At 38.2% G+C, this 14,561-nt stretch overlaps 1 protein-coding gene across 3 annotated transcripts in view; it reads left to right on the forward strand.

Annotated features, from left to right (window-relative positions):
• The first annotated feature begins 2,780 nt into the window (after nucleotides 1-2,780).
• Nucleotides 2,781-14,561, forward strand: part of ANKH (ANKH inorganic pyrophosphate transport regulator) — a 152,345-nt gene continuing 140,564 nt past the window's right edge. The window contains exons 1-2 of one of the 3 annotated variants that reach the window (XM_074279108.1): nucleotides 2,781-2,900; nucleotides 3,693-3,838. In XM_074279108.1, coding sequence (XP_074135209.1) covers nucleotides 3,743-3,838 — 96 coding nt within the window. In that variant the 5' untranslated portion in view covers nucleotides 2,781-2,900; nucleotides 3,693-3,742. Of the gene's footprint in view, nucleotides 2,901-2,958; nucleotides 3,127-3,692; nucleotides 3,839-14,561 lie in introns of those variants that run through there. The other 2 variants (XM_074279109.1, XM_074279107.1) reach the window with 2 other exon arrangements.

Below are 14,561 nucleotides of genomic sequence, written 5' to 3' on the forward strand. Positions count from 1 at the left end.
TGTTTAATCTCTCTTTTCATTGTCCATTATTGAATGTAATTTTTTTGCATTATGATCTGCAAAGGATGTAAGTACTATTTCTGCTTTTTCTGCACTTGGTTATGAGGTTTTTATATCCTAAAACACAGGCAGTTTTGTGTAGGTGCCATATACTGCTGAAGAAAAAAAAAGTATATTTCTTTCTATTTCCATTTAATTTCCCCAGAGATCTATCATATCTATTTTTTTTCAGAATTTTATTCCCTTCCTTAACTTTTTTTTTTAATTTATCTTGTTCTAAGATGGGAAACAAAAAATAGCATGAAGGAAAATATAATTAAGTATCATTATTTATTTCCTTCTGTAAAAATACTTAAATAATCCCATCTTAGAAAAAGAAACAATCCCAATGCTATATAAACTATCTGGAAAAACAAATGGAGTTCTACCAAATTCCTTTTACAACATATAGTGCTGATACCCAAACCAGGAAGAATTAAAACAGAGATATAAAATTATAATAATTAAAGAATGCCTCAAATGTGTTTCTTCTGAGTATTGGCCTTGATATCAGGAGGACCTGAGTTCAAATCTAGCCTCAGACATTTAGCACTTACTAGCTGTGACCCCAGACAAGTCACTTAAACGCAATTGCCTCAGCAAAAAACAACAAAGAAACTAACAAATAAATGTGTTTCTTATAAAGATTCTGGTTTTATGGGTGAAATTATCCCATTCACATTAACAGTTGTGATACCTGTATATTTTCCTTCATGCTGTTTTTTATTTATCCCTCTCTCTTACTTCCCTACTCTTTTCCTCCTCATAAGTATTTTATTTTTGATTATCACTTTCCCCACTATACTCTTTCTTTAATCAGTGATCCTCAAACTTTTTAAATAGGGGGCCAGTTCACTGTCCCTCAGACTGTGGAAGGGCAGGACTATAGAAAAAACAAAAGCTCACACTCTGTCTCCGCCCCTCAGCCCATTTGCCATAACCTGGCTGGCCACATAAATGTCCTCAGTGGGCTGCATCTGGCCCAGGGGCCGTAGTTTGAGAACCCCTGATATAAATCATCCCACCCTTCTATTATCCTCATTTTTACTTCCTTATAGGATAAGGATTATAGGATAAGATAGATTTCTATATCGGAGTGAGTAGTTCCATTTCTATTTGGCCAATTGGAGTTTTTAGGGAGCTATTTTCCTCAGTAAAATTCTCTTCATGATTCTCTTGCATTTCCCTCACTTCCCCAATTTTTTTTACTTCTCTAATTTGCTTTTTTAAAATCCCTTTTAAGATAGTTAAGGAATTCTTTTGGGGACTGAAACCAAATTACATTTTTCTTTGATATTTCACATTTGTTATTATTGTCCTCTTATAATTCTATGGCTTGACCTCTTTACCACCATTGTAACTTTCTATATGAAGTTCTTTGGGTGGTTGTTGTTTCTTGTTTTTTGCTCATTTTTTCTACTTTTTTTGTGACTTGGTATTTTTATGAAAGAGTTGAGGCCTGGGCCTGCACATCCCAAACTTTTTGTATTGGGGCTCTGGATCTTAGCTTCAGGGCTTGGCTGCTTGCTTTCGCAGGAATATAGTTGGGGGGGGGGAGGTGGAGAGACAGGGCCCCTCCCAGTTGACCTTCCTAGAGTTTAGCTGCAGAAGGCTCTAGGGGATGGGTCTTGCTGCAAGATTGCTATAACAAAATCTTTCCTGTGGCAAGTCCTGGAGGAGCGCTCTTGTTGCTAGTCTCTGCCCCAGGTGGGACTCTGAGGCCATTTTGCTATGGAAACAGGGCCTTGGCTGGTAGGCCCCACAGGCGGATCCTGCTGCTGGGGGGAGGGGGGGGCAGGGCAGGCTTTGCTGAGGCTGTACTAATGGCTTATGCTGGAGGCGCTCGGTAACCTGCTCACTTGCCTAGAGGGCTGCTAGTTGCATCTATCATTTCTTACAGCACAGTAACATGTCACTAGCTTCATGACAAATGGGTTATTCCTTTATAGACAGCATCCACTCTGTGTCCAGCTATAAATATTTACTCTTTATGGGACCTTTCTGACCCCTCTGGGGTATATTCTAGATAGCGCTGGAGTCTCTGGGACAAAGAGCTACTTTCTTTGTTGATCACCAGAAGAACCGGATGCATTCACATCTTCATCAGCAGTGCATGAATTGTAAAATAATTTCATTCACTGTTCTGTATGTGAACGCCTGGGGTAATCTAAAAAGAGAGAGGCTGTCTTGTTTTTGTCACTTTCCTGTTGGCCCCTGGCGCTGTTTGGCACCAAGTAGGACTACAATACTTGTAAAGTGGAGTGACTCATAACATACTGTGTAACTAATTTAAAAAACATCTTTTTCCACACCTCCCCCCATTTCTTTTAGGATCTAGTATCTATTGCTTCCCCCTGGCCCAGCCAAACGCAAGTCTGAGAATCGTCTCTCGAGGGCTTTGCTTCTTTCTGCCTTTCCGTCCCCCTTCAGTCTCTGTCTCTATGTTTCTCTCTCATCTTTCATCCCTACTAGGGAAGGGACAGAGGCCCAGGAAAACTTCTCCGAAGCGCCCAGGAGTCAAGTCGGGGCGCCCTCCCCTCCCTCCACAAGCCGCTGAGGAGCCTTCGGCAGCCAGCTGCGGTGGCCCGGCTCGGGCATTAGGAGGAGCAGTGAGATGACTTCGCTTTCTTTCCCCTTCCTCCCTCCCACTCCTCCCTAGCTGGCTCTCCGCTCGGCTGTCGGGCGGCAGCGACACACACGCGCACACACACACACGCATACACACACACACACACACACACACACACGCACGCACACACCTCGGTGTGTCAAAGCCCACGTGTTTCCAGCCGGAGAGAGCTGGCGAGCCAGCGAGAGAGCAGGCAGACGCACGCACCGAGCCGGCGGAGGAGGTGGAGGAGGTGGTGATGATGGTGGCGGCGGCGGGGGGGTCCCCAGCTCGCAAGAGAGAAACCTCCGGGCCCCGGGCGCTGGAGGCTCCCGGGCCCAGCCCTCCAGGGGCGGCAGCGGCGGAGGCGGCGGCGGCACAGGCAGCTCGGTGACAGCGGCCGGAGGTGCTCGGCGCGGGACCCGCAGCGACGCCCGAGCCGAGAGAGCCCCCCACGTACGCCCGCGGAGGAAGAGGAGGTGGAAGAGAGGAGGAGGAGGAGAAAGAGAGGAGGAGAAGGAGGAGGAGGAGGAGGAGGGAGAGGAAGGCGGCCCTGGCCGGCCCCAGCCCCGCGTCGGGGCTGGCTTGTTTTTGTTTGCGCCCCACATTTCCTCTGCGTGGTGGCGGCGGAGCCTCGTGCGCGCGGTTATTTATTTATTTCCGGGCCCCAGAGCTCTTATAATGGAGAAGCTGTCAGCAGAAATCGCTGCTGCTGCTGCTACTGCTGGTGGGGGTGCCGCCGCCGCCGCCGCTGTCCCTCCTCTTTTTTTTCCCGGCAGATCATTGTTGTGTGGGAGGGCAGCGGGGATGGACTTGATCTTTTGGATTTCTTGCTAGAACAACACCAGGCGGCCCAGAGCAGCGAGCAGCAGAGGAGAGCTGCCCTCGGCACTGCTTCGTCTCCCGAGCTCAGTCCTCTCCGCCCATCCTCTCTCCCTCGCGCTCGCTCTCTCTCCCCGCCCTCCCTTTTACTTATTTACTACTATTATTATACATTTTTCGCTCTCCTCTTTTTCATTCCTCCTCTTCCCTCACCTCCCTGCAGAGTCTCTTGGTTGCGGCAGATGTGTGTGGGGTCACCACACAGCTGGGACTATGGTGAAATTTCCAGCGCTCACTCACTACTGGCCCCTCATCCGGTTCCTGGTACCTCTGGGCATCACCAACATAGCCATCGACTTCGGGGAGCAGGTAAACCTCGGCGCGCGGCACGGCCCCTTCTCCCTATTCCCTGCAGATCAATAAATGCAGCCCTCAGCTCGAACGTATGAAACGCCGCTTCTGAGCGGTCTTTGAGATCCGTGTAAGCTCCGGGGCTGCAGGTTCAGGTCCCCCCCCCCCCCCCCATTCCCCCTCCTCAGAACTGCACAGACCCCGGCGGCACACCTGTGTTGCATTTATTTGATCCTCTGCTCTTGCGGGTTATTTCTTAATTAATAAAATATCCAGATATGAGTTTGTAAATATCTCTTTTCAGGCAAGAGATATTTACAAAGAGAAAAAAAGGAAATTCACTATAGCACAGGTATATTCACCAACTCGCACTTAGCGGAGAGTTGTTGCCATGCACATTCTCATTTGTTGGAGCAAGAGGTTTCTCCCTGTTGTGTGTCTTTTTAACCTGGATGTTATGTGATTGATTTTGTCACTTAAAAAAGGATGATCTTGTTTTCTGTCCTTTTAAAAAATACTATTAGGCTTTTTCAATGCTCCGATGAATGTCGAACACAATATATAAAGGGAAAGGTTTTCAGTGCACAGGAAGATTATGTAATTTAGGGTTATATAACCCACTGATCTGTATCTTAATTAAAAACTAGTTTTCAAAGCTAATACTGCTGGATTTGTTTTTATCTAAGAGGGAGAGGGAGGGCTTTCTGTTGTAATTTTGCAAGTTAATATCCCAAGGGGAACTGATATTTCTAAAGTAGGAAAGGATTACTTAGAGCCAAGATAGGTACTATTTAAGTTTACCTTTGGTCACTTTTTGCTTCGTAGAAGTGATGGGATGGAGAGTTCCTATCTTTGCTTTTTCTGCTCCTCTTAAAATAATTTCCCTTTTTTTTTTTTTTTTTCACCCATTCCTCTTTTCTCCATGTGGCGTCATTGCAAATATAGTGCTGCAGCCTCCTCAGCAGCCAGTGGATGGGTACCTGCGCCCGCTGCAACCCCTGCCAGGGAACCAACTCACTCTGGTGATTGTAATGATAGAATTGTGAGAGTTGAAGTAATGAGGGACTTTTTGATTCTTAAAATGCTATTTCATTCAAAGAATTCTTTTTTAAATGTTAGAACTTTACTACAAATAGGACTCTTAGTGGTCAGTTTATTAAAATATCTTTCTTAAAGGATACTTGTTTTAGCTGGACACCCAAAACGTGTGGATGCACTTTTATTAAAAAGTGCACTCGTTTTCAGAATACTTATGGTGAAACCTAAGGCTCAAGTGTTAACCTTCAAACGATAGCAGGCTGCTTGGGTTAGCTTCCCAGTTTTCACAATACTTTTGATTCATTGCATCTGCATAAAGCTGTAGACTTTCAGTAATGCGGCCCAAGGGAGAATTTGCTTCAGTTTTCTCTTTGGAGGGCATTTACATTTAAAACATCTGAGGCTCCTGGACCCAACCTGCTTTAGCAGTTGAAGTTTATATATGGAAATTTTGAAATTTATTATTAAAATTCATTCTAATTATGCATTTATTCTATGGTCTCCTTACTTGTATATGATAGAAGGGATAGGGAATAGCTGCTATTTTGTTTAGTAAATCATTGTTTTTCTCTTCTTTTCAGGCCCCTTTCCCCCATCTTCTGGCTCATTCTCATAAAATATTTATTGTGTTCTTTGATAATTAATTGACACCTTTGTCTATTTCTTATGTTTTTGTCAGTTATTAGATCCCAAATTTAGAGTATCATAACCTTGGCAGAATTGTAGATTGTTTATTCACCTGGAATTTTGATTAATCTCTTAGCTTCTCTAATGAGTTTTTCAAATATGCTAAAGCTCAAACTGCAATTTTTAATGTTTAAAAAAATATATTCCTTATAGTTGTCTTAGGAGCACTAAGTGATTGATATTAGAATAAAATTAGTTGAAGCATGATACTGTCTTTGCCTCATGACTACCTTAATCTAATAAAAGGCTGTTCTAACATGTGAGAAGTGATCTTCATAAGACCAAAGGACTAAGGAAGATCAGCATAGCCCAGATATAAGCCATTGTGTAAGTGTCTTATCTGAGTAAGAATGATAATACAAATTCATTATTAAAATTCTAGCAATCTGAAGACAGGCCTATACTTGGGAAATAAGAAGAAGAACTTCCAGAAAAACAGGCAGCTGCTGTAATCAAATGTTGGTTTGGGATGATTGCAACTTAAACTCTGGTGTGCTCAAGAAAAGAATTACCTTGTTCTGGTGATATTATCGCAGAGGTAGGAGCGCAGGCAGGAAAGGAAAATCATTAGCTTTACAAAACCTTGGTTTGCCTTTTGGTGTCAGTTGATAATTGTTTTTGCAAAATGGGGTATGAAGGAGCAATGAAGGAGAAGGGGGAGGTACATTGCACACCATTGTCAAGGGGAAGTGGGACAACTGCAGAGTAGCCATATGGATAACTAGGAGAACATTTTACAATTATTTAAAGCATTCTAAGACAGACTAAAATCAGGGCCACCATAATCTTCACTATCTGCCCCTTGCTTTCAGAGGGGAAATTGGAGCTATTCCAAACAGCCTATTTTTATCAGACATCTGCAAATGCACAGCTACTTCTATCTTCAAATTCTAAGCTGATTGACAAACATAAATATTAACTAAAAATGGGTTGATGTAGACGAATGGGCATGGGGAGAATCATATAAATATAATGATGCATATTTCAAATTAATTCATGTTCAAAGTGTGGACTAATAGTCCACATTCTTCTTGACCCTGCATTGTGACCACAAATGCTTTAATGCTGATCAGGAAATGCAAAATCATAACCAACAATAAAATATTTTATTGGCTTATTTAAGCCTATGACTTAGTGGGAATACATAAGCTACTTAAAATGCTCTTTTTATTTTCTTAAGGCTTTGAAAAAATATTACTAAGAACTTTTTTGGTTGCTGCAGATTGGACTTTAAAAATATAAATCAATTTACATGTGATACTATTGTGATCAGGGTAAGTTGTATTCATGTGACTTCGTAAAGGAACTATAACTAATTATTGTAAGTCTATTAATGGTATATCTGGGTCAAGAAGAAGTACCTAATAATAAACATGCATATATTTCTTAATCTCTTATGTAAGCATTAATAATAAAGGGAGTCTCTATCCTCAAATTAATACTATAGAAATAACTATAGTATAATTAAGGAGAATATAAAAATATCATGGGACTGGTATTGAACCCTTCCTTTAACTTTTCTTTTATTAATGTACATCACACATTGTACATACAATACAATATTAATTTTTTAAAATTACTAATATTAAAATTTTAAACTTTTCCCCAAAAATGTTTGAAATAAGATGATCATCTGAATTAAAAATATATAATAAGTATACTAGTATATGAAATTGTAAATATGTTGTTTTCAGACATATCTGACTTTGTGATGCCATTTGGGGATTTTCTTGGCAAAAACATGAATGACTTACCATTTCCTTCTCCAACTCACTTTACAGGTGAGGAAATTGAGATTTAAGGGACTCACCCAGTTCCTTTAAACTAGTAAAAAAATTCAAGATAATTCTGATTGTATGCTAGTGCTCTATCTAGTGTGCCACTTAGCTAAACAGTTCAATTATTGAATATCAGATTTGGAAAAGGACCTTCACTAAGTCTAGGTCATAAATCAATTAATAAATCAAATAATCCCTGACCTTCAAGGAACTTAAAGTCTACCAAAGGAAATAAAGTTTGTGCACAATTTACAATTATATATAGTAGAATATGTGTGTAGAAAGACCAAATATTATAAGTGAGCTGACAATGAGAAAAATATTTCCATTAGGAGCCTCATAATAACCTAATGACATTTTGTTTATCTCTTAGTTGCTCAACAACTCTGACAGCAATTATAGAAATCATGTAGGAAGCAGACTTAGTGTTTTTGTCCTCATTTTTTAGATTGAGTGAGGCATCATGAAGCTATGATTAGCTACAATTTATCTTACATGTCTGTGTACATGTGTGTATATGTATATGTACATATACATATACATACATATACTACACACATATAAATGTATTTATGTATGCCTCTACACATACACATATATATTTGTACATAGTTCTTTTCAGGTTGTCTCTCTTGCTAAACTGTGAATTCCTTGAAAGGAGACACTGTCTCTTGCCTTTCTTCATCACATCCCTGGTACGTAGCACTGGGCCTAGTAGGCACTCAATAAGCATTTACTGACTGACCATGGCTTTGGCCAAGATCCATTTTAGATCTAGAGTTGTCTCTGAGACTTCTTCATTCCCGGTCCAGTTCCAAATCTAATAGACTTCAGTATTTTGAATCCAAAGGATTCAGCAAGTTCAGGAGAATCCTGGGAAGGCTTCTGTAGGACAAAATATTTGTTGGAAAAGAGCCCATGACAGGACATCTATTTTTACTCTAAATTATCCTCCTAATTGCATCTTTTTAGTTTTATTTTAAAATTTGGTAGCTATAAACTTTGATTAGAGTAAGAATAAAAGCAAAACATGTGAAGTGATAGAAAATGAATATCTCTTATAGTGAAATAATTTCAAAGTGATATAGAATTATAAGTTGAACATAATAATAGCTAAGAAGATAACTAGGTGGCACAGTAGGTAGAATGTAGGTTCTGGAATCAGGAACATTAGAATTCACATCTATTCTCTGGCACGTAACTTGCTGGACCAAGTTACTGAATTTTTGTTTATTTCAATTTCCTCAAATAAAAAATTTGGATGATAGTACCTATCTCCCAGGATTGTTTGAGGATCAAACGAGTAATATTTATTTATGAAACACTTTAGCACAAAGCTTGGCACATACCTGCTAGATATTATTGTTGATATGATGCTGAAATATGGAAAAGTGTTCACATGTGAAATGACTCTCTGAAAATATCTTTATGTGATGTCCTTTCCCTAAGTTTTAAAATCAAGCAAAGTTTTAAACAAGGCAATATCATGTATTTATACATTAAGAGTATATAGGATGAAGCTGTTATAGGCAGATGATCTATCTCAGGTTACTTAATCTCTCCAAGTTGTCATTTCTTTATAAGATGTGGGGAAGAGCATAGCAGGACTTACACAACTCAGGCCACTAGGTGATTTTGTAAATCAAATTAGAAAAACAATGCAGATGCCTATCACAATTTTAAAGCAAGCAAAACAGACAAATGAATGATTTTAAAGATAACTGCAGAACATGAAAAAATTCTGCTTTTCTGTGATGACTTTGGAAGAAATTAGGTGTAGGCCTCTTGATTCCTTGATAAAGGTTATTCTTAGATAAGGAAACTCCCTTTAGCCATACAAGTTGTATTTCCTCTGCCATGAATAAGCTTACTGAGTTGCTCAGAATTGAGATTATATCATTTATATGGGTCTCAGAATAGCTTGTGTTCATGATGGGCCATGAAACTATCTCCATCTCCAAACCTCATCTCCAAGGCCAACTCTTTCACTTTGCCATATTATCTCTAGAGAAGTTTGAAGGGTAGTGTATGAGAGAAAATTGAAGATATTTTCTACTTGGGCATTAATTCACCTTGGTTACTTAAGTCAAGGAAAAAGAGAGCAATTGTGTTATCAGCTATTTTTGAAAATATGTTAATATTTCTATTGCTTTTGATAATTGTAAATGATTCCTTGAATTTGGGCAGGGCTAATTTGGCATTTTGCAAATTATGCTTATTAGTATGTGGGTAGCTTGTGTAGTTGTACTCTGACACATATATATAATCAATAAAGACATAATATTGTCTTTTCTGTTATAATCTTTAATAGTGAAGTTATTATATTATATATAATGTATTATATTATTATTATCTTATTAAAGTGCCATTGGTTTTTCACAGTTCAAGAAGGGTCTTGGAGAAAAAGTTAAGGTTCATTGTAGTGTGGCTGAAGAAACACTTCTAATGAAGTATAAAGCTGTAGGTTCAAATCTTGCCTTTGGCATTTACTACTTGGGTGGCTTTGAATACTTCATTCCTTCTCCCTGGTTGTCAATTTTCTTCCTTCTGAAATGACAAGTTTGGTTTGGGTGACCTTTTAATTTTGTAAAATAGATGTCACCAGAAGGGAAGATGACTAAAAAGTGGCCATTAACAAAATGTCTTAAAGGATTTGAAAAAAATGTTTAGTATAAGAGGAACTTATTGTACTGCTATTTCATGGAAGACAGAATTAAAAAGGGAGGAGAGTGGAAAGGTTCATTTGAAGTAGGAGATTGATGTTATCAAGCAAAACTGCCTGGTAGTATGGGACTAACCATAACCAACCAGATGAGGGTCTCTCAGGAAAGTTGTGAGCTGCCCCCAACTCTTAGTAGAGTTCTGGCACCTATAGTCGATACTCACTGTATGCTTGTTGACTGGATTTGGGGTATGTCAAGCACTGAAATAAAATTCAATTAAGATGTCCTCTCCTGTCCTCGGTTTCTACAATTCCCTTCTTTAGTCATGAAGGGGCTGTTGAGTAGGGTATACCATATCTCGTGATACCTGAGTTGGCAATTCTACAGATCAGTGACTTTTTTTTCCCCTTTTAAATTCACTCCTACTCTGTAAGAACTTCTATTACTAAAAAAAGTCTTTGGCTATCCCCCAGACTTGGTGGGTTGGAGAGGAATGCAATGTCAGGACTTCCTTGATAACCAGTTATAACTATATTTAGAATAGGACTGGGGAATAGAAGAGAAATAGTGGGTTCTTCTGTTCTTTACCTGGATAATGCTGTCCTGTTATTCTAAACACTGGTCAGGCTTGTGTTTTCTCCTTGTGTTCAAAGACCACTTTTCACCAGTGAATACTTTTACTGTTCTCCAGTCTAACAACTCAAAAGACCGGTTCAGTTTGCCATTTTTCTACCACATATGTTCCAAAAATCCTTTGTGTGTGTGTGTGTGTGTGTGTGTGTTTGTATGTTTGTCTATAGATATACCTGTTTTTTTCCTCTGGATTCTACAATAGAGGGATGTAAGGGCTGTGGTATCACAGACCCAGAATAATGAGTAGGTTGGCCCTTTCTTTCCCAACACCTAGGCTTCCTAAATAAAAAATAAAGAAGAACGGCAGGTATTCCATTCACAGGCAAAAATAATAATAATAATTAGCTATCTGGTTTATTTCCTCATTCATGAAAACTGGTGAAAAGAAATGAGGTCATACTTGTCTTTGAGGCCCATATTTTAACAAGTACATTTGCAAGTGTTAATCAGATAAATCAGATAAGTTTAATATTAGATTAGGTCTTTCTATTTTTCTGTAGATAGACTGATGGGTATATAGATAGCTGAAGTAATAGACATTTTTTAAGTGTCATTTGTTTTGAAAATAGAAAGTTATTTGAAGACTAACTTTAGCCTTACTTCCTCAAAATACTACTTTTTTCTAAGCATATTTTTTCAAGAAAATATTTTGAAAATTTTAATTAATATTAAAATATAGTTTTACCAGTGTTTAATAGTTCTGTCAACAATTTTTTTTTCCTTTTTTTCCCCCTGAGGATGGGGGTTAAGTGACTTGCCCAGGGTCACACAGCTAGGAAGCGTTAAGTATCTGAGACTAGATTTGAACTCAGGTCCTACTGATTTCAAGGCTAGTGCTCTATCCACTGCACCACCTAGCTGCCCCTCTGTCAACAATTTTAATTATTGGTGAAACTTTTTTTTTCTTTTTCAGGACAGTGTGATATCATTTATGGCGCTGTTCAGATAGGGAGATATGTCTACTTTTTTGTGGCATTTGAAAATTATTTGGCTACTTCTCTGATTAGGAAAAAGGCTGCCCATTCATTTTGGCCTGAAAAATGTACTTATTTAGAGTGTTTAAAAGCACATACTTGGCCTGAAAGAGTTAATGTGCCTTATTAACGTACTGTAATATGTATTATACTTATATATATTATAACATACTATTAATTTAGTACCTGTTTTGTGCCTGACATTATGCTAAGTATGATGGGGACAAAAACATTCTAGGAAGACATCCTTTATTGTTCATCTATATGAAAATTTTTAAATTTGCTTTATTTACTTTTTTTTTTTAATGCTAAAGTCATTTCTTGATATACTGCCTCATTCTCATAGTTGTCCCTTAAAACAAAGCAAAACAACTTCCAAAAGCAACTGCTATTACCAGTAACTTTTGGCTTCTCTAATCTCCTGGGAAAAAGGAGAGGATGTTTTAAATTCTTTTTTTAGGTAGTTGAAAAATACCTCTTTACCACAATCAATTTGTCTTAAATATTTTAATAGGAATTTTCAAAGGATTATAGAATCTGAGCTGAAAGGGACCTTAGAAGCCTTAAATTTCACTCAGAATATAATTCCAGCTGAGGAAACTGAGGCATAGAGAAGTTAAATGTGTTTTTCCTGAGTAACGCTTCTAGTAAGTGTCTTTCTGAGGTAGGATTGGAATTCAGACATTCTTGACTCCAAGTCCAGCACTCTCTCCACTATGCCATGTTGCTTCTTCCTAAGTTATACTATATATTTTTTCCTACAACTTGAAAACTATATATTTATATCCATGAAGATACAGAACATAATTTAAATGTTCCTGATGACTTAGATTCATCAGTGTGACTATGCTGTGCTCTCAGGCCCAGAGCTATTGAGGTATGTTTTTCTCTGCATGAGATGGACTGTTATGTTTGAAGATATACTTTTTATAGTTGTCTCCTTTCTTGATATAAGAGCTGTATTATTTCTTGTTATTTCCTTCTTATAATCTACTATGCCTAAGAATTGAGATAACCAACATTATTAGAACTATATCTAAATAGTTGATAATCCTTTTTTGGCTCCCCTGTAACCAAAGCTATAGGGTTTTTGACATTGGGGTTTTTAAGGTACATTCTGCCTTTTTGAGTTCTTAACTTTGGTTGGTGTATAAAGGCACTGTGTGTGCTCACAAAAGACTTAAATAATCTTGTTGAGGAGAAATACATGAAAGATTGAGACAATAAAGTATATGGTAAACTTTGATTATATATTGTTTTAATATAAAAATGCTATTGTATTTGGGTAGCAAAGACAAGTGCTGCTGAAAGTTTAGGGCTATGGAAAGGAAATAACTAAATGATGGATTAGTTTTCTCACTTTTAAAATCTGGGTGTTTTGAAAGCAGGTGAAAGGTTTTTCCTTAAAGTTCCTATGGAAACACATAAGCAAGGTGAGAAAATATATCCCATGAATTTGAAATCACCAGTTTGTCAATCTTATACCAAAACAAAATCCAGCAGATGAACTTTAAATTACAATTGCAATAATTTTGGATTTGTCAGTCATCTGTAAGAGTTAAAAGTCATTTATTATTGTTTAATCATTTTTCAATCATATCTGACTCTTCATATCTCCTTTGGGGGTTTTCTTGGCAAAGATACTGAAGTGGTTTGTCATATTCTTCTCCATCTCATTTTACAAATGAGGAACCGGAGATAAACGGGATTAAATGAATTGCCCAGGCTCACACAACTAGTAAGTATCTGAGACCATATTTGAACTTAGAAAAGAACTTAGTCTTATTTACTCCAGGCCTGGCATTCTATCCATTGTACCATCTAGCTGCCTAAAAGTTAGAAACTAGAACTCAGTTATATTTCCAATTTGGAACAGTACATCAAACACTTTTGTAAATTACTGACTTGCCCGAGAAAGGTTATAGTTATATTTTCAGACCCCAAAGGATATATATTTCTAAATTAGAACAGAAGTAGATCTTGCGAATTAAATAGCTTTTTGCAATCATAAAACTGGCAATATCTTTGTATCTTGTTATAGGAAGGACACAAGTTAGCTAATGACTAGCTGTCTGGCTTTGCTTCTAATGAGCTGAGCTTGCACATTTTGTATTTAAGCTAGTTAGCAGTAGGTCAAGGTTACTTAGTGAATTTCTATAGTATTTTGTTAGCATGTGTAAGGCAAGACATTTGACAGCCCTGCAGATTTAAACATTGACACAGCTTATCCTTTTTTATGAAAGTCACAGAAAGTTATTGCCCCTAGAGTCAATGGATGCCTTAGCCATTATTTTTACTACCACCATCATCATAACATGTGTTAAACAACTAATCATGCATTTCTTTGCTAAAGAACCATAGAGACAAATGTCTAGTGAAGACATCTGTTATGATATCAGTTGGTGAAGGGGCTTGAACGTCTTCTGTACTCAGTTAATTTTGACATACAAATTTTAAATTACCACATATGAGACATGTTTGGAGCTGGCAGTTGGAGATACTTAAAATGCTCCTTGTCCTCAAGAAGCTTACATTCTATTCCCTAGTGATATGGTCCTGAACAAAATGCTTTGACATACTAAGCCTATTTCCTCATTTGCAAATTGAAAGGGATGGAGCAGCTGGTCTCAGAGCTCCCATCCAGCTCTACAGTGTTAATTTTGGAAGCTGACAGAGGAAAAAAGACTTGCTTCTACCAGCTGATCCTGAAACCGTAACTCACAGAACTCCAAGTTCTTTGGCTACCACCATTCCCACCTGCTTTAATCACAATGCCCTCTATGGTTCCTTGTGATTTCTAATAGCTCTATCAGACAACATCAGTGGCCCTTGTTTAGATCTCTCCCTGGTATCTCTGCCACCCTCCTGTGTCTTGAATCAAAAGATTTAAGGGAAAGAAACGTAGCTCTTCCTTATGGAGTGATGAGACTCAGGTTTTAGAATTGGAGTAATAGTGACGATGAATCTC

Source organism: Sminthopsis crassicaudata, chromosome 1 (assembly GCF_048593235.1).
Source record: "Sminthopsis crassicaudata isolate SCR6 chromosome 1, ASM4859323v1, whole genome shotgun sequence".
In the NCBI taxonomy this organism is placed as follows: Eukaryota; Metazoa; Chordata; class Mammalia; order Dasyuromorphia; family Dasyuridae; genus Sminthopsis; species Sminthopsis crassicaudata.